Below are 25039 nucleotides of genomic sequence, written 5' to 3'. Positions count from 1 at the left end.
CAGCACTCGGGAAGCAGAGGCAGGCGGATCTCTGAGTTTGAGGCTAGCCTGGTCTACACAAAAAATAAAATAAAATAAAATAAAGAGCATGTAAAGAAAAAGCAAAAGAAAGTTAAAAATAGAAAAGATCAAATAAAAATAAAAAGCAAGCACAAAGGAAAAGAGACAGTGATTGTCTTTGGATAAAGAGGACAGTATTTCCAATTGTAATATGGCCTAACAGAATGTATGAAATATGAGAACAATGGCTTTCATTTAATAACCATATTTTATACCAAGTTTTCAGACAAAAACAAATTTTAAAATAACCATGTTATTGTTTTGGTATTGTGTATAACCCACTTAACGTGAGTTATAGCTCAAGACATACAAAGATACTGGCATAATCAATTATACAAGTATCAATTTAATAAGATTATTTCTGATTAGAAAAAGCGTAAAAATTATTCTCTAGGGACTAAGAAAGCATAAATACGTAAAAACGTGTTTATTGTTAGTTTCAAATATAAAATCTAAGCTTAAGCCTTACGACAACTAAAGATAAATATTTTAACCTAAATATAAAATAAGCACTTGGTCTACAAGAGAGCGTACCTGGGGACATTATTATTTGAATCTTCACTTTCATTTGCCAAACCACCAAACAAATAGCATTTGTTACCATATAAAGAGAAGCTATGTCCAAGCCGAGGACAAGGAGGTAAACCAGAAGGAGGGGGCTGGGGTTTCACTTTTTTCCATAACCAACGACTTGCCTAAAAAAGAACATATTCATATAAAAGCAGGAAACATTTCTTTTTCTATACTCTCAACAGTGAAGCACCACAGCAATACACCTGAATCTCCAGAACATCCCACAGGCTCCTCTGGGGACAAATAGCAAGTAAGTGGCTAATTTCTGAATTGTTTGTTGAACCGAGGTCTCACTATGTAGCTAGCCCTTGCTGTCCTGGAACTCGCTGTGTAGACCAGGCTGCCAGCTCAAGAGATCTGCCTGTCTCTGCCTCTCAAGTGCTGGGATTAAAGGTGTGCACCACATTCAGAGAAGTGGTTAAAAAGGCACATCTGAGTAAGGATGGCTGTGGGAATCCCAGAATTTGTAAGGCAAGAGGATCAGGAGTTGGAAGCTAACCTTGGCTACTGAGTGAATTTAAGGACAGCCTGGACTATGTGAAATTTGTCTCACAAAGCTATAGGTATATATGTGTATGTGTTAATAGATATTTGGGGAAATCGTCTATAAACTTATAATAATTAGTAATAGTAATTGTAAGTACTATCACTTGTATTTTTTTCCAAGTGAAAAGTAAGTATTTGTATGTAGAACTTTAAGGGTGGATATAATTTATAAAAGCTTGCTTTTAGATGTTAGATAAACCATGAATGCTAAATAACCTTTAAGTAGCCCAAACTCACTTAACAAATCAAACTCCAAAATGTATTCTTCTGGCCATGGGAACTTCTCTATTTTAAACTAGCTGGAAGCACAACCCATTCTCACATGCCAAGTGGTGATACCCTCACCACCACCAGGGTCCTGGAACAAGCAAGAATAGTCAACAAGGACTGGCTGGCTTGACAAGCAAGTCAAATTTAGCAAGCCTGTGTGAAACTGGAACCTTGTTCTGCATGACTATGGAGGAGAGCTCCCACAGTAAAAGGAAACTATCCCTTTCACGCTGAGACGTGGACAAGGTGGTAGAAATGCAAATGTCTGGGCGCCAGCACAGACAAAACTGATTCCAAACACCTAGGGGCAGGGCCCAGCAATCTGCTGTCATCAGCGGGAGGTGCTTGTCTTGTAGGTTAAAGGACAGCTAGCTGCACCAGACACAGAAGCCTCAACAAGAGACAGTCAAAGTACTGCTGAAGGCCAGACTTCCTTATGCTCTAGGCGACTTGTCAGTGAAGTTATAAAATGTGAAGCATCTCTTACTGTACCTGTACTGATATTTGTAATCTCTTTAAAAACGATGACAAATTCATTAGCACTTCAGACAGAAACAATAAACGTGAGATACACTTACTTGTAACTCATATAATTCATTGCTGTATCTTCCATATTCAACCATTCCCCCAAATACTAGGATTCTAGTACCATCACAGACAAATCCATGGGCTGCACAGCCTGGAGGGATGTCTCCTCTAACAGCTGGTAGGAACCACTGATTTGTAACTAATTGAAAAAAATAAAATCAATTAAAACAAGAAAGTTACCACACTCCATGAGTTTGATAAATATATCAAAGGATCTACACAAATGATCAAAGTATGTATATATACATACTTACATGCATAATACATACATACACACATACATATCCATCCTTTATTCCAACAGTTCTCAATTGGGGATTCTTTTACTCCCCCAAGGATACTGATTTTACAATGCGCAAAACCGTTTTTAGTCGTCACAACTGGGATGAAGGTGCTACTACCAAGCCGTGAGTGGAGCCTGAGGATGCCAGCATACATCTTACAACATACAAGGTAGAGATCCACAGCCGAAAATCACCAGTCCCCAAATGTAACAATGCTGCTGTTGAAAACCCAGATCTAGGGCAGGCAATGGTGGCAGGTGCCTTTAATCCTAGCATAGCACTTGGGAAGCAGATGGGCTGATCTATGTGAGTTCGAGGCCAGTCTGACTACACAGCTAGTCTAGGGCAGCCAGGGATACACAGAGAAACCCTGTATTTAAAGAGGGAAGGAGGGAGCGAGGGAAGAAGAAAACCTGATCTTCATCATTTAACTCTTAGAAAAATCCTGGTGAATGTCACCCCCGTTATAGAAGTGGAAAACCTGAGATTTAGAAAGACTTGATAACTTTAATGCTGATTTTTAACAACTGACAACGCAAAATCCAAAACAGACCCAATTTCTTCTAAGCCCAGATCAACCATCTTTAAAACTTTTTCTGTTAGAGTACTGGGGCAGATCAAAATTAACAAAATTTCTTCTACTGTCTTTAGCTTTTAGTGATCAAGTTGATTCACCAAAGTTGTTGATTGTGAACTATATCGTAGCCAAATCCAGTAACTAGTCTTACTGGCTACCTACGATTGCTAGACTACTTTTAAGTGGAGAAAATAAACCTCCAACCAGCACGGAGGTCAAAGCTTCGACACTTCGCGCTCTGCTGTGGTGCCTAAGCTACGACAGTCCTCTTTGCGAGGACCAGCCCGGAAAGACAGACATATACATTTACATACATCTGCTATGCAGGGACCAGTCCGATTCACCCACAACTCCCTCCGCCGCCAGTTTCGACCGAGAAAGTCTTGCCGGCTTCCGCCCGGTACTAAGTGTACCGAAGCCAAAGAGCTAGAAGAGCCTCCCCGCCCCTGGATTCTGTTCGTTCTGAGGGGGGTCGGGGAAGGCAAAGACCACCGAGGCCTGGCTTGGGGTGGGTTTTGTTCTTGACATAGGCGGGATCTCCGCTGCTTAAGTGACCAGCCCTGGGGGAGAGGCCCAGCCCGTGGAACCCGCGTCTCGGGTCCGCGGGGAGGGATGGGCCGGGGTGTCTCGCTGTCTACCGGCGGGGTCACGGCCAGCCTGCGGAACCGGGAACATCGAGCCGCCTTCCAGCCCGTTGCGAGTTCGGGCTACCCAACCGATCTTCCCCCGCCGCCTGCCGGGCTGGGGAAGCGGCGACCCGGCGGTGACAGCTGTCAGGCCCGCGTCCACCGCGCCTCCCCTCCCCCTCCGCGGTCCCGAGGCGGGGTCGCGGAGCCACCGCCTACCGGTGTTGTAGACGTGCAGCTCGTCCGCGATGCCCTCATTACCCCCGCCGAAGATGATCATCAGCTCCCGGATGGCCACGGCTCGGTGTCCGTGCCGGGCGCGGGGCACCGGCCCGGTGAAGGAAGAAACCCGCCTCCAGTTAAGGAGGCTGGGAGCCGCCATCTTCCCAACCCCCGCCCCTCGGCCCACAATGCCCCGCGCGCCACGGGCTCCACGGCTCGTGGGGAAGACGAGCGCCGCCTCCAGCTGTGCGCGGGAGGCCCGGCACGTGACCCGCGGGCCCCGCCCCCCTAGCCCGTGGCGACGTGGCCCTTGGGGCTCTGCCAAGATGAAGCCCCTCCCACCAACCCTGCCAACCCTCCTCTCCCGTGGCTTCCCGTGGGGTGTTCCGGGAGGAAGGTGAAGTCTTGTCCTTTAAGTCTGCTTTGAGCATCCTCCGTGTGGGAGTGTCACACCCTCTAAACTGTTATCCCTGGCACGGGAGAATAGCTGCCATGTAGGTCCCAAGTGCTGGGAGCACAGGAAGCGCCTAAGGCCAATCTGTCATCTCAAAGGAGGGTCCTCCCAGCCCCCAGACTGCAGGAATGGGATGGTGGTGGCTAAGAGCAAGGTCTGAGCGCAGCTCAGAATTGGAGGTGACAGGCCTAGACAGCAAAAGTTAACCCCAAAAGGTGCTTTTTGGTTCATTTGATTTAAGCAGGTGTCTTAGTTGTCTTGTGGCTGTGATAAAATACCCTGTTGAAGGACAGAAGGGTTTGTTTCTGCTCACTGAGAAGCCCATCATAATGAAGAGACATGGGCTGGAAGTGGCTGGTGGAATTTCACCTGCAGAGATGCTGGAACCCGGCTGCCTTATTATTTAATCCAGGATGGCAGCCCTGTCTATTCCTACCCTAATTTATTCCAACCTCGCCTTAATTAATCTAATCTAGATAACCTCATAGGCCCGCCCACAGGCTTGTCTCTAAGTAAATCTAGATAGTATCAAGTTGACAATATTGACCTTCACAGCAGATCAGGGTTTCATGCTGAGGCTTCTTTTTATGTTGTTAATATTCTTAGACAAAAAGACGAAGGAGGAAACCCTTAAAAGTTGCCAACAGTATTAATATGGAAAGAACCTGTTTCATAGGCCTTCTATGTCAAAGTTCCATGAACCTAGTGCCTTAAAATAGTTGAACAGCACTCAGGAGTAAGAATATGAGGCCAGCCTGGTCTACATGGTGAACTCGAGGTCAGCCAGAGCTAAGTGGAAAGACCCTGTATCCAAAAAAATAATTAAAAAAAATATATATAATATATGTATGTATGTGTGTATATATATATAGATAGATATAGATAGATAGATAGAGAGAGAGAGAGAGAGAGAGAGAACCTGGATTTGATTTCCATCATCTGGAACCCCCTGTTCTGGGGGATCTATACCCTTTTCTGGTACCAGGCATGTCTGTGGTTCATAAAATAAAATAAAAATTCATAAAATAAAAATCTTAAAAAAGAAAAAAAAATCATTAGAATTGTCTCACAGAGAGAACATAGTCTGAAACCAATATAGGTAACATCTGAAGGGAAGATTAGACAGTAGAGGAGGAGGGTGAACTACACCCCTAAGAAACCAGCATTTAAAAGATTATGACAGAAGGCAAAGGGGAACTGGAGACTTGTTCTATGGGTTTGGCTTTGAAAACCACTTCCACCTTTATGAACCTCCCTTTGCCTGTGGCTTCTAAATATCAGTCCTCGCCAAGTTCCCTTTTGACCTCTTAGGCTATTAATGTTCCATTTCCTTTAGAAGCCACACAAAGTTCACGTAGGAGGAGGAAGTGTTGGATTTGCAAATTAGTTGGTTTGCTATTGGCCTAGAGTTAAATACTTGCAGTGGAGGAGGAGAAAGAGGCTGGAGGGAGCAGAAGAATGAGTGGGAGAGAGGAAGTGCAGAGAACAGACTATTGTTTCTGGGAGCCGTTGCCAGAACATGTGGCATCCTCGGGCCTTGTCCCCCACACAGTTGCCGCTCACTAAAATGATAATTTCTATCATCCTTGTATTACTACTTCTCCCAATTCTATTCCTTAGTGACAGGGCATTGAAGAGCCAGTTGTAGAGCAAGAGACTAGTGTGCAAGGGTGTGGCAGACATCTGACTGTAATTGGCAAGGTCTCAGTTGAAGACGTTGGGGAATCCTAGCAGACAGGCTCAAGAACAGAGGGGTCTAAGCAGGCATTGTTCTCAAGATGAGAGAGGCAGGCAGTAGCTGAGAAATCTATTTACAAGTCATAGGGCTGTGGCTGTGGTTCTTAGTTAGAGCTGTAGCCAAGGCAAGGAGAGGAGCGAGGCGGGGCTCTAGGCCATGTGTGATCTAACCATGTTACCAGAACAGAGACTTAAGACTCAAGAGCCAAGGAAGAAAGCCAGTTACACATGTGGGAGACAGGAAACCCAATGCCAAGACTTGGGTGGAACAGCCATTGTTGCAGTTTACCAGGTAGGAGAAAGAGCCCAAAGCACTGAAGCTTAAGCTGACAAGAAAATAACCCACAACTGGGTCCATCAAACAAGAGGGATCGAGCAACTGTTGTCATTTCCACCTCCCTGTGTGGTGTCTTAGAGGCCAGCCATGAGAGACAAAGGAAAAGGAAAAAAAAAAAAAAAAAAAAAATCCTATCAGCTTGACCCAGTGTAGTGATTCATCAGCTACTACAAAATGTTTCCTTCCTTCATTGACCTTAGTAGATATTATCTGAAAACAATGTCTCTCCCTCACCCATTAACTGCAGGCAGCTCTTTAGGAAGGGGTGGTCTTTAGGATCCTCTACCCCCACCATCCAAAAAGGCACATTGCTAGGTCCATTCTTACACAGTGTAACTGCCGCTTCCGTGAGTTCAAACCTCCTCCTTCTCCTTTTCATGAAGTAACCCCAATTAAATTCAGTGGGGCACACACACACACAAGATAAGAAAATAGAAGAGAGAAAATAGAAGAGCTGGCAAGAAGGAAAGGTTCAGCAGGATGCAGGAGAGAGACAAGAAGGTAATAGGGCATGCTCATCATCAAAGCAAATCCAGACGTGAAACTGTCAAAAATAATGAGTCAAGAAAGATAGAGAGACCACCTAAGACATTTTAAACAGACTCAGCAAAGGCTGGTCGGGTTGGCAAGAAGAAATGATAGTTGGCCTTCAACTAATAGAATAGTGCAGACACATGGTTTAATGATAACAGAGTAAAAGTGGACATGAAGGGCAGGGGTTATGTTTAGCCATGAGCCTACGTCCTGAGAGAAAAGCATCAGTAAGCAAATGGCATGAAGTGATATCATGGTATAATACTGTAGAGAATTCTGGAGCATACCTAAGCAATACAGCCTATATTGCTGGCTATATAGTATACCCTATTTATTACAATATGATTACTGTCTTATTTTTAAAAGATTTTAAAAAATTATTCTTAAGTGTGTGGGTGTGTGCATGTGTGTATGTGTACAGGAAACCTCAATAAAATGCCAGAAAAGGGCATCAGATTCTCTGGAGTTACAATTCTAGGTGGTTGGGAGCTGTCCCAGCGGGAGTACTGGGAATCAGACTCTGGTCTCTGTAAGAGCAAACCGTGCTCTGATCATTGACCAATCTCTCCAGACCGCTGATGCTCCTTTTTAAACTTTAGTTTTTGTTTGCTTGTTTTTTAATTAATTTATTTATGTATTCACTGTACAACCCAATCACAGTTCCCTTCTCCCAGTTCCTCTCCCCCTTCCCCCCTCCTCCTCTGAGAAGGGGGAGGGTCCCATCAAGTCACTGTAGGACTAGGCACATCCTCTCCACTGAGGCCAGACAAGGAAACTCATTTAGGGGAATGGGATCCACAGGCAGGACAACTACCCCTCCAGTTGTTGGGGGGCCCGCATAAAGACCAAACTGCACAACTGCTACACATGTTCTGGGTCCTAGATCCAGCCCATGCTCGGTCTTTGGTTGGTGGTTCAGTCTCTGGGAGTCCAGATGAGCTGACTCTGTTGGTCTTCCTGTGGAGTCCCTGTCGCCCCTGGTCCCTCAATCCTCCCAACTCTTCCACAAGACTCCAATCTCCATCTAATGTCTGGCTGTGGGTTTCTGCATCCATTTCCATCAGCTGCTGGGTGGAGCCTCTCAGAGGACAGTTATGCTAGGCTCCTGTCTGCAAGCATAACAGCATATCCTTCATAGAGTCAGGGACTGGCTGCCATTCCTTCCATTTTCTCCATCTTTGTCCCTGCACATCTCGTAGGCAGGACACATTTGGGGCCGAAGGTTTTGTGGGTGTATTGCTGTCCTTGTCCCTTCACTGTGAGTCCTGGCTGAGAACAGGAGGTGGTCACTTCAGGATCCATGTCCCCCACTGCTAGGAGTCTCAGCTAGAGTCACCCCCCCCCACAGACTTCCTCTCTCCCCTGCTCTCCCTACACCTGATGGCCATTTCTATACCTCTCCTCACCCCTTCTCCCACCCAGTTCCCTCCCTCCATCCACCTCTGATGTCTACTTTATTTCCCTTCTGAGAAAGACTCAAGCATCCTCCCTTGGGCCCTCCTTGCTATTTGGGTCTGTGGATTGTAGTGTATCCCATACTTTATGGGTTAATATCCATTTGTAAGATGTCCACTTCAAAAAATAAAAACTAAGACACAGGAGCCTTTGGGCTAAGGACTGTAATGGCTCCCAGCCCTTGCTAACCCCAAGATGCTGTGCTATCACTTAATTTAATGTCCTCATCCCCAACGACAATTTCAAAAAGTGTCCTTTTTAGTTAATTATTCCTTTATATTTATTTACTTTTTTATTTTGAGATGGGGTCTCTCTGTGTAGCCCTGGCTGCCCTAGAATTCATTTCAAAGACCAGGCTGAACTTGAACTCACAGAGGTCAGCCTGCCTCTGCCTCTGTCTCCTGACAGCTGCATAGAGTCCCCTTTAAAATCTCCACCGAGATTGCAGCGAGCTATGTGTGCTGTCAGGATCTGACCTATTTAACTGTAATCTCTCACAGCTTGTGCTGCCGTCTGTGGAAACACAGTGTGGGCCTTTGATCCTCAGAAAGAAGTGGCTACTCCACTTCCAGCATCAAGGTTGGATGTCAGACAGGAAAAAAAGGGCAAGGCTCCAAATGGTCCTTTGCCAGGAAAATGGGAGCTTTCTAGGAAGCTCCAGACAGTAGACTTCCACTCGCACACCTCCCTTAGCTGCAGGACACTGCAGAGGCACTGTATCTGCAGACATTGCTGTCCAGGTAAGATAGTCGAGGCCATTTCTACCAGAAGGAATAAAGTGGGGAAGGATTAAATCATGAGGCCACAAGCAAAGTGCCAGTTGTCGCGTTTGTGCAAAGTTACAAATAACTTTTATAATTCTTTCCCTCTTTCATACCTTAAGAGTTTCTCTATTCAATATTAATAATAAAAGTGGTACAAGTACTAAAAATAGTATGAACATTCCTCAAAAAAATTCAGAGGATTGGCAAGATGGCTCAGTGGGTAAAGGAACCTCCTGCTAAGGTTAAGGGCAGAATTTGATTCCTAGAACCCACATGGTGAAGGAGAGAACTGACTCCCATAAGTTACCTGATGATGTCTACATGTTCATTATAAGATGCATGAGCATGCACACACACACACACACAAGTTAAAAAACAAAAACAAAAGCAAAATCACAGTGTGGTCCAGTGACCCCCATTTCTTGGTATACATCAAAAGACGTGAAATCAATATGTCGATGAAACACCTGTTTTGGTTTTGGTTCTGGTTCTGAACTGAGTACCTCACATCCATCAGGCAAGCTGTCTTCTGCTTAGCCCAGCCCATGAAGAGAGACCTGTGCTTCAGTCCTCACTGAACACTGCTCACAATAACCCAGCTATGGAAATAACCTGAGTGTCCAGTAATGGGTGACTGGACTCGGAAACCATGGATACCGGGCTATTACTCAGCGAGAAAAAGAAGACCCTGAACAATATAGATGAACCTTAACAATCTGTTAAGTGAAATAAGCCAGACAAAGAAAGACAAATACTAGGAGAGCTTATTTAAAGAATCTAAAAATGTTGAACTTAAAGAAACTAAGAGTAGAACAATGCTTCCCAGAGATGGGAGCAGGATAGGGAAAGTGGGTAGGTATTTTTCAAAGGGTACAAACTTACAGCTGTAAGGTGATCATACGAACAGGGGCAGTGAGCAGGGTATAAAGTGAATATGTTAAAAAAAAAAAAAAAAAAAAAAAAAAAAAAAAAAAAAGACGACCTTACTCTGGGAATCTAATGCACAGAATATATGCTGATGTGTTCATTTGACTTGGAATCATTACAGTTTGTATAGTGTGTGTGTGTGTGTGTGTGTGTGTGTGTGTAACGGTATACATTCACTTTCCGTACATTTGCTTTTCCCTGGGTTTGCATCTTTTACTCCAGAACATCCCTGTTTTGGACAGAGTTTCACACACAGGCTGCAAGAGAAAGCCGAGAGAGGAAGTCTGCCCCGGCCAGCCAACCTGCCCTGCACATCTGGAAGTGGTTTCAGGAGCAGCCTGCACAAGGCTTGGATTCCCAGCGGCTGAAGGAGTGGAAGAAACCTGAGCTGTTCAGTCAACGCAAGCGGAGGTGGGTGGGGACGGCTGAGGCACACTCTCAGAAACAGCCTGCCCGCTGTTGAAATTTCCAATGGGATCTGGGAAGCAGCAGAAACATCGGGAAGCTTAGCCATCCCGTCAGGCCAGCCGCAGTTCGACCGCTCAGCGCTGCAGCGGCTCTGGACCAAGTTACCTAAAAGCCTACCCTCACACCCACCAGGTAAACAGAGCAATAACAAGCCAGATATTCTTTCCGTTTCGCCTCCAATGTCTACGGCACTTGTTTATTTTGCTGTGAACTCAAAGAAGTAAATCACAGCCTCAGCCTCCAGAAGCCCCCTAGTTTGTAATGGAACATCTTAAAGAATCTTTCGATCATAGCAAATGCAAGACGCAGTGATCTGTTGTTTGTTTGTTTGTTTGTTTGCATTGGATTTTAAGCTTGGAGATCAGAAGTTAGACATGACAGAGATCTGTGTTCGCATTTAATGTGAGTCTGTTTCTGAGTCAAAATGACCTAACTGAGTTATGATTCATGGTTTTGGAATCTGTCCTGAGAAACTCTTCTGGAGCCTCCATATCCAGTAAGAAAGCTGGTAGCTGTAGAATTCTGTGGGTTTGTTGTGATACAGGAGTCACAGTGTTTGATTTAACATCCAAAGACTAACTTATGTTCCCTTTAGCAGTGCGTGCGGGATGTTTGGCCCATGCAGCCTGCTGGCCAATGGGATGCTGGTGGGTTGGTTTTGCCTTTTTCTTCTCAAAATGTTTTTGTATTGCACTTCTGTGCAATATCCTTTTGGTATTACATAATGGCATTCTAGTCCTCCATCTGATACAGCCAACAACAGAGCTGTGCCCTACAGTAATGAAAGTGTGGGCTGTGTGCCACCTGGGAAGACTTTCATAAGCCTGATTCTGGTCATAGCATCTCCATGTGCCTACGTTTCCTTATCTGCAAAAAAACCTGCAAATAAAGTGACACAATGTAACATTCAACACACAGATACAAAGTGACACATGGCACATAGATACAAAGTAGCCTGTGACACACAGATACAAAGTAGTATGTGACATACAGATACAAAGTAATATGTGACACACAGATACAAAGTAATATGTGACACACAGGGTCCAGTTCCCTGACAATGCTGATTGATAATGACAGTGAAGGTCACAGGAGTGACATGTGTTACACTGGGCAGGTCCCTGCCCTGATTCATTGTTCCTCTGACATTCTGATGTTTCAAGTGTTCCTAACATGTCTTTTTCCCAGGACCCGCTTTCGTCATCCCTCCACAAGATTACCTCCCGCTCCAACTCCCTCCTCTCTCTTACATTTGTTCCCCATCCTCCTCTCTGAAGGGATGTTCAATTAAGCTACCATTTCATCAGTCATTCCCTAAAAACATCATTCTCTTATTACTTCCTTGATGTCAGGGTTTTTCAAAGAATGTTCAGGAAGACATAGTTCCATGGGAGAAGGAGCACAAAGTAGAAAATCATGTTAAAGGTCCTGAGAAGTGTCTCAACAATGAATGCCACTTAAGGACATTTAGCACATGTCGGTCTCCAAACTTGAGCCATTCTATCACATACATGAACGTGGCTTGGCTCATGCTCTGCCCCCCCCCCCCGCCCCTGTTCTGACCACACTTGTTTTCATTCTGGCTCCTCTATGAAATCCTATCTGATAGCACTCCTGGTGAGCAGCCACAAGGGTTCTTCCTCTAAATGCTATGCTGGTGGTTTCAAAGTTCAAGTGCTTAGGACTTGATTCTTCTGTCAGTTTGGGAGATGGTAGGAGTGATCGTGCCCCATGGGAGACATTCACATCACTTGAGGTATCTCTTGTTCAGTTACACAGATCATGGCATTTCTCCTAGTGCATTAAACATAGTCTATAATGTTGAAATCATTCGACAACAGCTTGTGGGCACCTTTGCCTTTATTTCCCTCTTACCTTTGTGCTACCGGGTCCTTTATAGCTTCTACCTGCACCCATAGCAGATCTGACTAATCAATCACTATCTCTACTCTTCTAAAATAAGAATATGGTGGTAACTTTAGATTTCTCACTCAGTTGGCAACCCCTACATCCTCTAGCAACTGATTGGCACTGATATGTAAAATAAATCTTTGGGGCCCTGAATTTTGAGGGTTTTTTTTTTTTTTTCTTCCCACTTTTGTATTTTCTTCCAAAACAGAGCTAATGTAGCCTTGGCCACTGCCTGGTCTGAAAAAACTCTTCTCAGATCTTCACGGGAGCTGCTAAGGCAGCTGTTCGTGCACCGTCCCCAGGGCTGGGGGCTTTAAACATCTGCCATCGTTTCTCAGCTCTAACCCAGCTCTCTGTGCTCTGCTTTAAGTCCTAGGCAAGGCCTGAGGCCCTCGGTCTTTTTCTCCTCTTGAAGCTGCTGCTGTTCACTACTTTGCCTTGGGAGTTCTTTGTTCTATCATTGACATTTAGAACCTCCCAGGGCTACCTCCGGCTGTTCTGAAGTCGGGATGACAGGCTTTTTACACTGGACGATTATTGACTATTATCACACGGCAAACATGACTCAGAGACTGTTCAGCCTAGAAAAGCTGTGGGACTTCCTGTCCAGAACCTCTGCCTTTAGCCTTGGAATGGGACCACTGGCTCATCTGTGATCAGCTGTCTCCTTCCTCTCGGGGAGAGAAGCAAATTGACAAGAGCCACTTTCCCCTCTCTCTCATGCATTTATTCCAACTACCTTCAGGAAAGGACAGACAGACCCACCAGGGAGTCACAGTCCTGTCCTCAGGCATCACAGATGCAGGTACAGCAACCATGACATGGGCACATCACAATTTTAGAAAACAGTATGAAGACTGGGGGTAGGGGTGCATTCCTTTAATCCCAGAACTCAGGAGGCATAGGCAGGTAGAATTTAAGTCTAGCCTGGTCTACATAGTGAGTTCTTTGAACTGGAAACATCCAAGATCGGGGCTAGAGAGATGGTTTAAGGGTTAATTAAGAGCACTGTCTGCTCTTACAGAGGTCCTGAGTTCAATGAATAAATAAATCTTAAAAGAAAAGGAAAGGATAAAAACCATTAAAGACAGAAACCCAAGGACACCAGACTGGCGTGAAGGGGGTTGAGTATGGCTTACTTATTAGACAATGTTGTTAATGTTATTTTTCTTAGGTGTGATCATGGCATTTTGGTTATGCAGGAGGATATCTTTGGTTTGTGTCTTAGTATACTCCTTTTTTATGTATGTGTATTCGCGTGCAGGTGTGTGGGCCCATGTTTGTGAATGTGGAAGGCAAAGGACAATGTCAGATGTCCTGAACTGTCATTCTCGTCCTTCTCCCCTGAGACAGTATCTGCCTCAAGCAATCACTCCATCCATCCCTCCAGCAATCCTTCCATCTCTGCTCCCCCATAACTCTGGGGTTATAGACACATATGGTTGTGCCTGGCTTTTCACATAGGTGCTAGGGATTTGAACTCAGATCCCACGCTTGTGTGGTCAGCACATTTCCCCAGTCCTTACCCTACCAGAATTTCTAAAAGAGGCATGCTGAGCTGGGCATGTTAGAACACCTTTAGTCCCAGCATTCGGGAGTCTGAGGCAAGTTCCAGGACAGCCAGAGTTTTAATATAGAGAAACCTGGTCTCAAAAAAAAAAAAAAAAAAAAAAAATCTAAAGAGGTGAGCTGAGATATTTAAGGGTGATGCTGCAGTGTGTGTGTGTGTGTGTGTGTGTGTGTGTGTGTGTATGCGGCGTTGGAGCCAACGTGGGACCATGGGTGTTCTACTCTTTTAACTCTTCAACTGTTCCAAAAAAAAGAAGAAAGGAGGCTGCTGGAACTTCGTGTACATTTCTTGGTGACTTCATAGCAGAAGTGGGGACCAGAAGGCAGGGATGGGGGCTGGAAGGCTGTGTGGGAGGTAACTGCAGAGTCAATAAGGGGGTGAAGTAGGATGGGAAGGGAGACCTAAGTACCAGTAAGGAGATGTGACCCATCAGGGGCAGTGACGGCACAAGTGAGGCACAAGAACTAGAAAATGCCAGGGTGCAAAGGGGTCTCATGATGAACACACAGTGTTTGTGTCTGTTTGGCTAAAAAGCTACGCAGTCATCCTGGCCTACCACTATTCTTGAGAGATTATATTGCTAGGTGCTAAACACATATCTATGAACAAAGACACAAGTGTCCCATCTTTTGTGAGGCTTCTGATGTATCATTCTGGGAAACAGACTGGGAGCAGGAAAAGTAATCAGGTGTCTTAGTTAGGGTTTTCATTGCTGTGAAGAGACACCATGACCAATGCAACTCTTTTTTTTTTTTTTTTTTTTTTTTTTTTTTAGTTCACTGTGACTTTTTTTTCCCTTACAACTTTATTTAAAGAAGAGAGATACATGTACAGATTTTTTAAAAGTATTTTGGCAATTCTTTTAGAGGTTCGATAGTATGCATTAAAATCCCACTAGTTACCATAAGCATAAAGTATAGTAGAACAGAATGTAACATGGAGACAGAGTTTTCTCCAAGGGAACTCTTATAAGGACAACATTTATTTGGGGCTGGCTTACTGCTTCTGAGGTTCAGTCCAGTATCATCAAGGTGGGATCATGGTAGCATCCAGGGAGGCATGGCGCTGGAGGAGCTGAGAGTTCTACATCTTGTTCTGAAAGCAAACAGAAAACTGGTTTCCAGGAAGCTAGGGGGAGGGTCTCAAAGCCCACCTCCCACAGTGACACACTTCCTCCAACAAGGCTACACCTCCTAACAGTGCTACTTTCTGGGTCAAGCATCTTCAAACCACCACACCAGGGAGGGATGCCTAGTTCTGTAGCAGGCAGTAGAGTTAACTACAGAAGAGATGAATTGCTGGGCCCAGTGTCAGATTCGGGGTGGCGGAGGGGCTCTGAGGCTGGAGTTCGTCTGGCAAAAAGCCCAGGGTGCTCATGTGAGATCTCTTGGGCAACACTGCAGCATTCTGGCTCTTCCTGAGAAACCTGGGATAGCAGGGATGGTTTTGAGCAGAACAGAGCACTCAGCACAATAGTCCGAGTCGCAGCTTCCCAGGCTCAGCACAGCTACTTGGCTATAAACCCGCAGAAGGGCGATAAGGCAGTGTAGGTAGCACTGGAGGCGGCGATAATTCTGGGTGTATCCCGAAAGCAGAACCGAGAGGCAGAGTGTCGGCGTTTGTGTAGATAAGAGAGGCGGGAGATAATCCAGTCTGCTTTATCGTTGGAACAATTAAGGAAGCGAGTCTTTGGGAAAGAGACTGCGGAGATAGGTGCTGTAGGGGAAATAGCAGGAGCTCAGACTGGAACACGTGGATGCCTTCGGGCAGTGATGCCGAGTGTCCGGTGAGATTTAGGAATATGGAGAACGTATGGGAGGCTTGAGCTGGGGGCAGAGACGTGTGAATGTTTAAAACATGGTAGTTCCTCAGGAGGAAGGTAGGAGAGAAGAAAGGAAACCAAAGACTGTGATGTCCCACCATGCTCATGGTGAAGTTCGGGAGGTAGGAGCCAAAGACATGGGGGACAGTGAAGGAGACTGAACGTGTGCTTACTGAAGGTGGCGGAAATGAGGGAGTTACAGTGGGCAGGGAGTGTGTGAGGGAGAAGATGGGACCCGTGGACCATCTTCTATCGTTCTGGAACCTTGATAATCCAGTCTCCTCATACACTATGACTGGTCTCACTTTTTGTGCCATTGAGACAAGTCACCCAACAAAAACAAACCAGGAAGAAGGGGTTGTTTTTGATGAATGGGGCACGTGACACGGAAGGCAAGGCAGCAAGCAGTATGGGAACCGGCTCTTAGGCAGCCCAGATCCACGAGCTGATGCCCCGCCCTCTTCCTCCTTTTCATCCTGTCTGGGACCCTGGCCCATGAGAAGATGGTGTCACTACCAGAGTGAATGTTTCTGCCTTAATCAAGCCTCTGGGGGGAAACACCCCCTACAGACACCTAGATTTGCCTCCTAGGTGATTTCTAGATCCTGCTGAGCTGACAAGATTAACTACCACAGCGGCTGTACGGATGGCTCAGTGGTTACAGCATATGTTGTATATCTTGCAGAGTGTATCAGTTATGGGTTAGTTTCTGTGATAAAACACCACGGCCAAGGCAACTTGTCGAAAAAAAGAGTTTATTTGGGCCCATGGTCCAGAGGATTTAAGAGTCCGCGCTGGCAGCAAGCGGCAGGTATGACAGCAGAAACGTAAGCGGAGAGCTTGTATCTCAAGCCACAAGCACAGAGCACCACCTTGCTTGGCAGATTTATTTATTGTTTTGATTGCCTTTATGAGTGTTTTGCCTATATACAGTGCCAGTGGGGGCCAGCAGAGGGCACGAGATTACCTGGGTCTAGAGTTCCTGGACCTGCCATGTGGGTCCTGGCAGCTAAGGTTCACTGCAAGAGCATTAAGTGTCTCTAACCACTGAACATGCCTGCCTATAGAGGTCAGAGGGCAACTCTGTGAAGTTGGTCCTCTCCTCCCACCTTTACATCTGTTGTTTTTATCTCGAGCAAATGAGCAGTGAGACTTTCTGACTGAACTGTGGTACACTCACTCCCCGCTAGGCATTGCTGGTACCTTTGTGAAGAGTTAATCGACTTTGTGTGCGTGTTCCTAATGGACGTCTCTGCTGTGTACCACTTCTCTGAGCCTGTTTCTATGCCACCGTCACACTGGTTGGGATATTATTTGACATCAGGAAGCGTGACACTTAGTTCTGCGATACTGGGCTCCTTCCTCTGGCTCTAGGTTCTTCCCACGCCCCTCTCCCATGATGTCCCTTGAGCCTGGAGTGGGTTCTATTGTGCACACGAAATAGAATCCTTCTGCGGTAAACTTTATTGCTCTCGAGAACCAGTACTTGCTCCACGTGACGAAAAGACGAAGAAGAAGGAGAAGACCAAAAGACAAACAAGACGAACAAGACGGACAAGCCCACGAACCAGACCACGAACGAGAACACCGAGAGGGACCAACGAGAGGGGTGGGGAACTATCTAGCCCGTCCCCTTATATAGGAATCAGTCCTCGCCTTGGACGCGGAGCCCCCTGATTGGTTGAAACTCATCAGGCCCTATGACGCCACGGAAGAGGCAGAGCTCAAGAAGTGGAAAGTTACCCAGCACGTGCGCACATGGCTTGTTTACTGCTAACTCCAGCCGGATATCAGCACCATCTTGTAATGGAGAATGTGCGGGCGGCGCCCCACATTCTATAAATGTCCCATATGGCTGGGTTCTCAGCAGTCACCTGTTCCCAGCGATGTGACATAGTGTGAGTCTGGCAGTTCTTACGACACTGCAGAACAAGCCTCTTTGACCAAGGCTGACAGCAGCCAGCCTTTTAGCTCTCTTTCAGGGCAGCCACACATTCAAAGAAGCCCAGACGATTCCAAATGAAGCACAGTTTGGCCTTGACCGTGCCCTGCTCTTGACAGAATAGAAGAAATGCCATCTGTTGGAGGGACCGTCCTGGTGTTTCTCACATCCTGGGAAACAGTCTCCATTTCTTCCTGCTGTTGAAGATGCTGAGTTTGTTCATTTTTGTTATGATGGGGTTCTCCATCCCAATTCTTGACAAATCCTTCTTGCAATTAATAACTAATCTCAGGGTGATATTTAGAGATGGGGATTTCTTATTTCTCAATAACCTCTTGCTAAATTGTCAAGGTTTATTTTTTTGCCCCTGAATTAGTTATTAAAACTGGTGGTTGAAAAGTGATGTCATAGGCACCGTGTAGGTGAGGAACCTCAACTTTCTTAGGCAAGGGTCTTAAGTATGGAGCTAGGATTTGAACCTCGGTTCATCTGACTGCAAGACTCCCTTTCCAACCTAGCAGCATGGCAGGCGTGTGGGAGAATGGTATCTACTTTGGTCCTATGACTGGAGAGTTTCTATTGTACTTGCCACTGGGATTTTGAGACCCATGAAGCCATGTTATCAGAGAGGAGATGAACTTGTAAGAGGATGAGGAGGGTACAATTTGAACATGCCCTGTTCCCCACAATGCCTCAAACCGAACTCATGCCAGGCAAGCACTCTATTACAGGGCCACCTTCCGCCCTCCACCTGCTTTGTCTACAGCAGCCTTCATGTGGGAATGCTCTGCATCTCAAGGAGATGTCTCGTGGCTTAGGACTTCCTACACTCCATCTGCTTCAGGACTGTTCCTCCCCCTCAGCTTACTGCTGGGCCTTTCTATCACATATGCCTGTGCCGATTTTCTGAAGTTGTTGGTTTCACCTTATGGAGATCTCTGAGGTGGTGGCCTGATAAGGAAACATGAGCCCCTTCTGCAGCTGAGACAGCACTTGATAGTTAACTCGTTGGATCTCATAGTCACAGTAGCTTGGCTCACCTTACTTGCATACAGTGAAATGACATCATAGTAAACTCCATGACCCACAGCTAATTTCACTGACCCCTGGTTGAATTGAATTGGCCCCTAAAGAGAATTTCAGAACCTTGGGGTTAGTACATTTTCAAAGCTCTAATGGCCAATGCCTGTTCTAGCACTGACCAATTGTGTGACTTTGACATTTGATAGGAGGCTGAAGGCCAAATAGAATAGGAAAACTCAGAATTTGGAAGCAGGAACTCTGTGGGGGAGAATTCCAAAGGCAGGATATGGTATGTCTGGGGTCTCTGAGCGACATTTCCTCATTTAAATAGGGAATTGTGTCTCCAATTGACAAAGAATTCTAAGAATTGTAAGAAGCCATGGACCCAAATGACCCCCACCCCTGCCATATACACACCATATCTGCCACAACAAAGTATCTGCAAGCAATTGAACTAGCCAAGCATAGTGGCACACACCTTTAATCTCAGCATTCAGGAGGCAGAGGCAGGAGGGTCTCTGTGAGTTCCAGGCCAGCCTGGTCTACGTAGTGAGTTCCAGGGCAGCCGGTTTTGCTGTAAAAGTCTTTCAGAAAAAGGAAAAAGAAAAGAAAAGAGAGAGAAACCGAACCTTGTTCAAGCAATTCCAGAACAATGGGGAGATGTGTTGGTGTAAGTTAAGGTGCCCAGGGAGGAAACTTTTTCAGGAACTCTGGACTCAGTTTCTCGCTAGGTACCACGTGGCTTCCTTCACCAAATGAGAGGAGGAACCATGTGGCCTGAGGCCATTCTGAGGTGACATTCCTCCCAAAACTTAAATAAATTGGCATCTCTTAGAGCGGTAAATGGAAAACAACAGCAAACAAACACCGTGAAACCCTATGCAAAGTGCTGTCTCAGTAAGGGGGAGGGAGGGCCACCCAGGGGCATGCTGAGCCCTGGGTGTGCCCAAGAGGCCAGGAAAATGAAAGGGATAGTGTGGCTGGATAGTAAGAGTAAATTAAAGACTTGCCTCAGATCTCTGGGGATGAGATTTGCCTGGATCACTGCCAATCAGTGCTCCGCACACTCTGGTTGGGAAACCCCGGCGTGTATCATGCGTCATTCTCCTCTGCCGGAGCCTCCAACGCCGGTTCCTGAAACTTTTTGTTTGTTGTGTGCAGCCTCCAGTCAAATGTCAAAGGTCAGAAGTTCCTCTCCAGGAAGGAACATTACATTCTGTTGGCCCCAGGCAACTGTTACCTGTCTAATTGTTGCTCTGGGCTGTTCCTGAGCAGACTTTCTCTGATCCTTTTACTGCTGTTACTAGGATGTTCTGTGCTTTGGTGGAAACCAATCACAATAGAAGCCAGTAGAACTGCTTTGTGTGGTTAGCCACAATAAGCTTGGACCCGAACCAACTGCCGGGCAACACTCCCCTGTGTATGAGCTTTTATGGTTGGACCCCAGCATAAGAGAGACAACCTGCACCAATATAAGAAGCTGTTGGGAATAAGACTTCCATTGTGAATAGGGCTCGAATAAAGTTGAAGTTCCCAAGACCTCCCAGGAATTAACATCCAACATTACATGGCAGAAAAAGACATGTACATGGTAACTGACATCCTGGTTGACAAGTTAAGACAAGAATGTTAGACAAAGCAAGTCCCCTGCCACAGCTGAATACCCCAACCACTGGGAACGGGAGAAGTGTACAACAAAGACATGTTCCTAAGGAAGTCCCTGTCCCTAAATACTGACTGGTAGAATAGCTTGGCACAGATGTTTGTGGATCTCAGGCTTAAAAGCCATATAAGAGATCAATTCGGAGTCTCAGTTCAGGTCCTGAGCCTAGAAAGTGGCCCTGAATGTCATCTTGGGGCGGGCTTTGAGGTTCCAAAATCCCACACTAAGTTGGGTGTCTCTGCCTCCTGCCTGTGGATCAGGATATAACACTCGAAGTGACATCTCCAGCCTTGTCTGCCTGCAGGCTGCCATACTTCCCACCATGATGATAATGGACTGATACTCAGAACCTGTAAACCAGTCCCCAATGCTTCCTTTTATAAGAGTTCCCTTGGTCACTGTGTTTCCTCAACACAATAGTAACCCTAACTAAGCTATTCTCCAATTCAGTGTGAATTAAAAAAAAGAAAAAAATCATGCAAGGATTCCAGGAGGTGATGGGACTTGAATTAGGAGACATGTTTAACTGAAACCTTTTCATGGTGATTCAGCCCTTTCTCGTCCTCTTGACCTTGGTACATTTTGAGGTGATGGTGGGAGGGTCTGTGTGTGGGTAGGTGTGGCCGGGTTGCACCAGGAGGCCTAAAGAGGATATTGGGTATCTTGTTTCAACACCACCAATGTCATTCCTTTGAGATCAGGTCTCCCATTGAACAAAGAGCGAGACTGGCTGGCCAGCAAGCCCTGGCTACCCTCCTGTGTCTGCATGCAGGCATTGTGGGAGATACTGGTGCGCATGCATCACACATTCATGGGATGCCACACCTTCTCCCCAGCTCCATTATTGGGACTTTATTTGATGATATACCTTACTTTTTAGCCAATCACAGACGTCTGGATCTGTGGCCATCATTATGCAAAGTGTAGAAGAATCCCAGTGCTCTGTGGACTCTCTTGCTTCCTGAGGGGACACATTTCATCCTTGAAAAACATTAAATTAAAAAATTCAAACTCCATAAGAAAACCAAACTTTGTCTTTCTCTTTATTCCCCCCTCCCTTTTTTTTTCTAGACAGGGTTTCTCTGCATATAGCCTTGAAAATCTTGGAACTCGCTTTGTAGACCAAGCTGGCCTCAAAATTCAGAGATCCACAACTGTTTCTGCTTCCCAACTGCTGGGATTAAAGGTGTACATCACCATCACTCAGTGGGAAGAACAGACTTTTAAACAAATAACCCTAGAAAAACCAACTCTCCATCTGATTAAGACAAAACAAAACAAAAGCCAAAACAAACAAACAAACAAACAAAACCCAGAACTTAACTTATACATCATGCTATTTTTTTCAAGTGAGCTTAAAATATAAACGTTAAATTATAGAATTCACACAGAAATAATAAAGAGAAATTCACCTTGACTTTGGGTTAGGCCAGTCTTAAATATAATATCCCAGCATAATTCATAAAGGGAAAAAAAAGGAGGCCCAAGAGACCCACCCAGCATGGGCAGTGGGCTGGAAAAGCCACAGGCATGGGCTGACCAACTTGGCTGCCATCCTGGCCCAGATCCAGTGATTTGAGTCGGTCCACCGCATCTGCAAGCTGCTGGAGCAGGTGGAAGAGCGGATGCGGCAGAACCAGATCCAGGAACAAGCCATCAGCTTCGAGGATGACGATGGCTGTGATTGAAGCTGACACCTACCAAAGACGAGCAGCTCCTAGAAGCCTGAGCGACTCGTGGAGGCTGGGAAGGTTTGGGGGGATGAGGCAGTGGCGGGGGAGTCTGCAAAGACTGCAGTGTCCCCCGAAAAACGAGGGAAGGGCAGGTCCATGGGAAGATGCTTTTAAAAAGTGAACTCAGGAGATTAGAAGGAAAGATGGCAGAACAGGGCGGGAGGAGGGAGTTAGAAATGGAGAAACTACAGACAAAGGCAGCAGAGGTGGCTTATTCCTTGCTGTAGCTAGAAACGGGGCAGAAGTCCTTGATCCATACTGTCACTGGCTCTAAAGGGCAGAGGCTTCCTTTGCGATGCTGTGGATGGTTTCAGACTCACAGCTGAGGGGAGGCATAGAAAGCTTTGTGACAAGCTCTCCTCCCACACCCCTTCATTACCCAAAGAAAAAGAGCCTAGACAGAGGGCATTGAAGAAAACTCTTAAACTTTGTATCAGGGATGCTGAAGTGCAGCTCTCCACAGGTGGTAGCTTCCGGTGGGGGGTGGGGGGGTGAGGAAGGAATCAGTTATCTTTAAGGGGCTGGCCACTGGGAGTTTGACCATGCTCCAGTGAGTATGTGGGCAGTACAAATTGGACTTGATATTTTTCTTTCTTCTTTTGTTTTGGGGGCGGTCATAAGGGTCGGGGGTGAACCTGGGAGGACTGGGAAGTGAACGAGATTGGGACGGGTTGTGTGACATTTCCAAAAACAATCGATTAAAACATTAAGCTAAAAATAAAAGTCATGAGTTGGGTCTGATCACAAATGGGTGAAGATGTAGCTCAGCTTGGAGAATGCCTGCCTAGTGTTCAAGAGGCCCCAAGTCCTATCTCTAACACCAAAGAAAACCAGGCATAATAAAGCATGCCTGTAATCCTGGCTCTCAGAGGTCAAGGCTAGCCTGGACTACATGACCGTGTTTGTCTTCAGAAAAAAAACAAATCAGGCTGGGTGTGATGGTGCACAGGTGTAATGTCACTATTCTGCAGGCTAATGGAAGAGGACTGAAAATTGGGGGGCCAGCCTTGGCTACATAGCAAGACACTGAACAGCAAAACTCAGCCAGAGAACACAAGAAAGTTACACACCGTAGAACAATATTTACAAATCACATATATAACAAAGGGCGTGTCTCCAGAATCTATAAGTGACTTTGAAAATTCAAAAACAGGCAATAAATAATCTTTCAAAAATGGTGAAAAGAGGGCTGGAGAGATGGTTCAGCAGTTAAGAGCACTGGCTGCTCTTCCGGAGGTCCTGAGTTCAAATCCCAGCGAGCACATGGTGGCTCACAACCATCTGTAATGGGATCCGATACCCTCTTCTGGTGTGTCTGAGGACAGCTACAGTGTGCTCATATACATAAAACAAATAAATAAATTTTTAAAAAAATGGTGAAAACATTTAAACAAAAACTTCTGTATCTGAACGTGGCAAAAGATAAATGAAAAGATGCCCAGTATTGATGGACACGGGGAAATTGAAGAGCAAGTCACAGTGCAATGTATGTATTGGATGGCTGAAGTGAGAGCCGTAATAACAAGTACCAAGAAGACCACAGCAACTCTTACCTTGCCAGCAGCAATGCAAAATGGAAGTGTTTCCACTCAGGAGACACATTGGTGGTTGTGGGCAAACTGTTAAGGCCGAGGTCTACCATTGACCAGATAACCTTCTGAGCTCGGTGCATAACAGAGGACTCCCTTCAGTGACCTTGTCCAGGGAGCTCACAAGCCCACGCATGCCTCTACCATAAGAATGTCCAGTCATCTTGCTTAAGATAACAGGTTCAACTTCCTTCCTTTGGATAAGAACCTGCTCAGCTAGCACCTGAGATTCCTGAAATGCTTCTCAGGCTAAGGATGCTTTCTGGTACCCAAAACCTTCAGCCTATGACCTTTGTCCATTCTGGATGTTTCTACGTCCCATCCCCCAAAACTGTATAAGTCTTGGATGCTCCCAAGTAAAGCCGATCTGCCTCTCTCTCTGCGGCCGTTCCCCGTGTGTCTTCACTGTATGTACTCGCTGGGTCCCAAACCCCTTGTTTGTCATCTCTGCTCCCTTTGCCCACCTGTGCGGATGACCCCTCCCTGATGACAGCTGGGCTCCTAGAAAGCTAAGCATGTAGATACTAAATGATTCAGCCATGACACTCGTGGGTACCCTCACACACCCACAAAAACCTGTGCCCAAGTGTTTACACAAGTACTATTCACAACCATAAGACACTGGAAACAACACTAAGTCCTAAAATAAACAAGACAGTGTTTTCCTCCAGGGCATCTCTGGACACCCCGAAAGGTCGCTTCCCACCACTACATGCTTGTACTGTCCGAGAGACTCTGAAGGGAAAGCAACAAGCTTGAAAGACTGTTGGCCCTTGGGGATGATCTTGCACTTCCACTTGCTTCCAATCTCTTTCCTTGGGAGTGTTTATATTTTTATTTTAATTTAGTGTGTGTGTGTGTGTGTGTGTGTGTGTGTGCATGTGCGTGCTTGTGAATGTATGCATGTAAGTGTATGCGCGTGTGTGTGCACACGTGTGTTTGTGTGCGTGCGTGTGCATGTGTGTGTGTGTGTGTGTGTGTGCGCGCGCAGGTGCATGCACCCATATTTAGAAGTCAGAAGAGGACTTCGGGTGGTTTCCATCACTCTGCCTCACTGCCTTGAGACAGGCTCCCTCAATGAATCACAAGCCTGGCATTGCAAATAGGCTGGCTAGCGGGTGAGCTCCCCTTGTCTCTGCCTCCCAACAAGTGGATTTCAGACACATAGCCAGACAAGTCCGTGCTGAGAATGTGAACTCATATCCTCACGCATGCGCAGCAAGCACTCTAACCACCGAACCATCTCCCCAGAACCCTGGGGAATCTGCGAGACTGCTGGTTGGAGGCTTTACCGTGGTCAAAGACTGATGGGTGTGGTTGGACGCCAGCACCACCGGATCTGTCCTCTTCGGCACTCTAGCCTC

At 46.0% G+C, this 25039-nt stretch overlaps 1 protein-coding gene across 2 annotated transcripts in view; it reads right to left on the bottom strand.

Moving 5' to 3' along the window:
• Positions 1–3909, bottom strand: part of HCFC2 (host cell factor C2) — a 32813-nt gene extending 28904 nt beyond the window's left edge. For both annotated transcript variants that reach the window (XM_080935789.1, XM_080935790.1), the window contains exons 1-3: positions 3744–3909; positions 2028–2176; positions 595–755 (exon numbers count right to left, since the gene is read on the bottom strand). In XM_080935789.1, coding sequence (XP_080791915.1) covers positions 595–755; positions 2028–2176; positions 3744–3906 — 473 coding nt within the window. In that variant the 5' untranslated portion in view covers positions 3907–3909. The remainder of the gene's footprint in view (positions 1–594; positions 756–2027; positions 2177–3743) is intronic.
• Positions 3910–25039: the final 21130 nt, after the last annotated feature.

The sequence above is a fragment of the Micromys minutus genome (genome assembly GCF_963924665.1).
Source record: "Micromys minutus genome assembly, chromosome: 22".
NCBI classification, from domain to species: Eukaryota; Metazoa; Chordata; class Mammalia; order Rodentia; family Muridae; genus Micromys; species Micromys minutus.
Note: the sequence above shows the minus strand (reverse complement) of the source record. Positions and strands in the feature narration are given on the sequence as shown.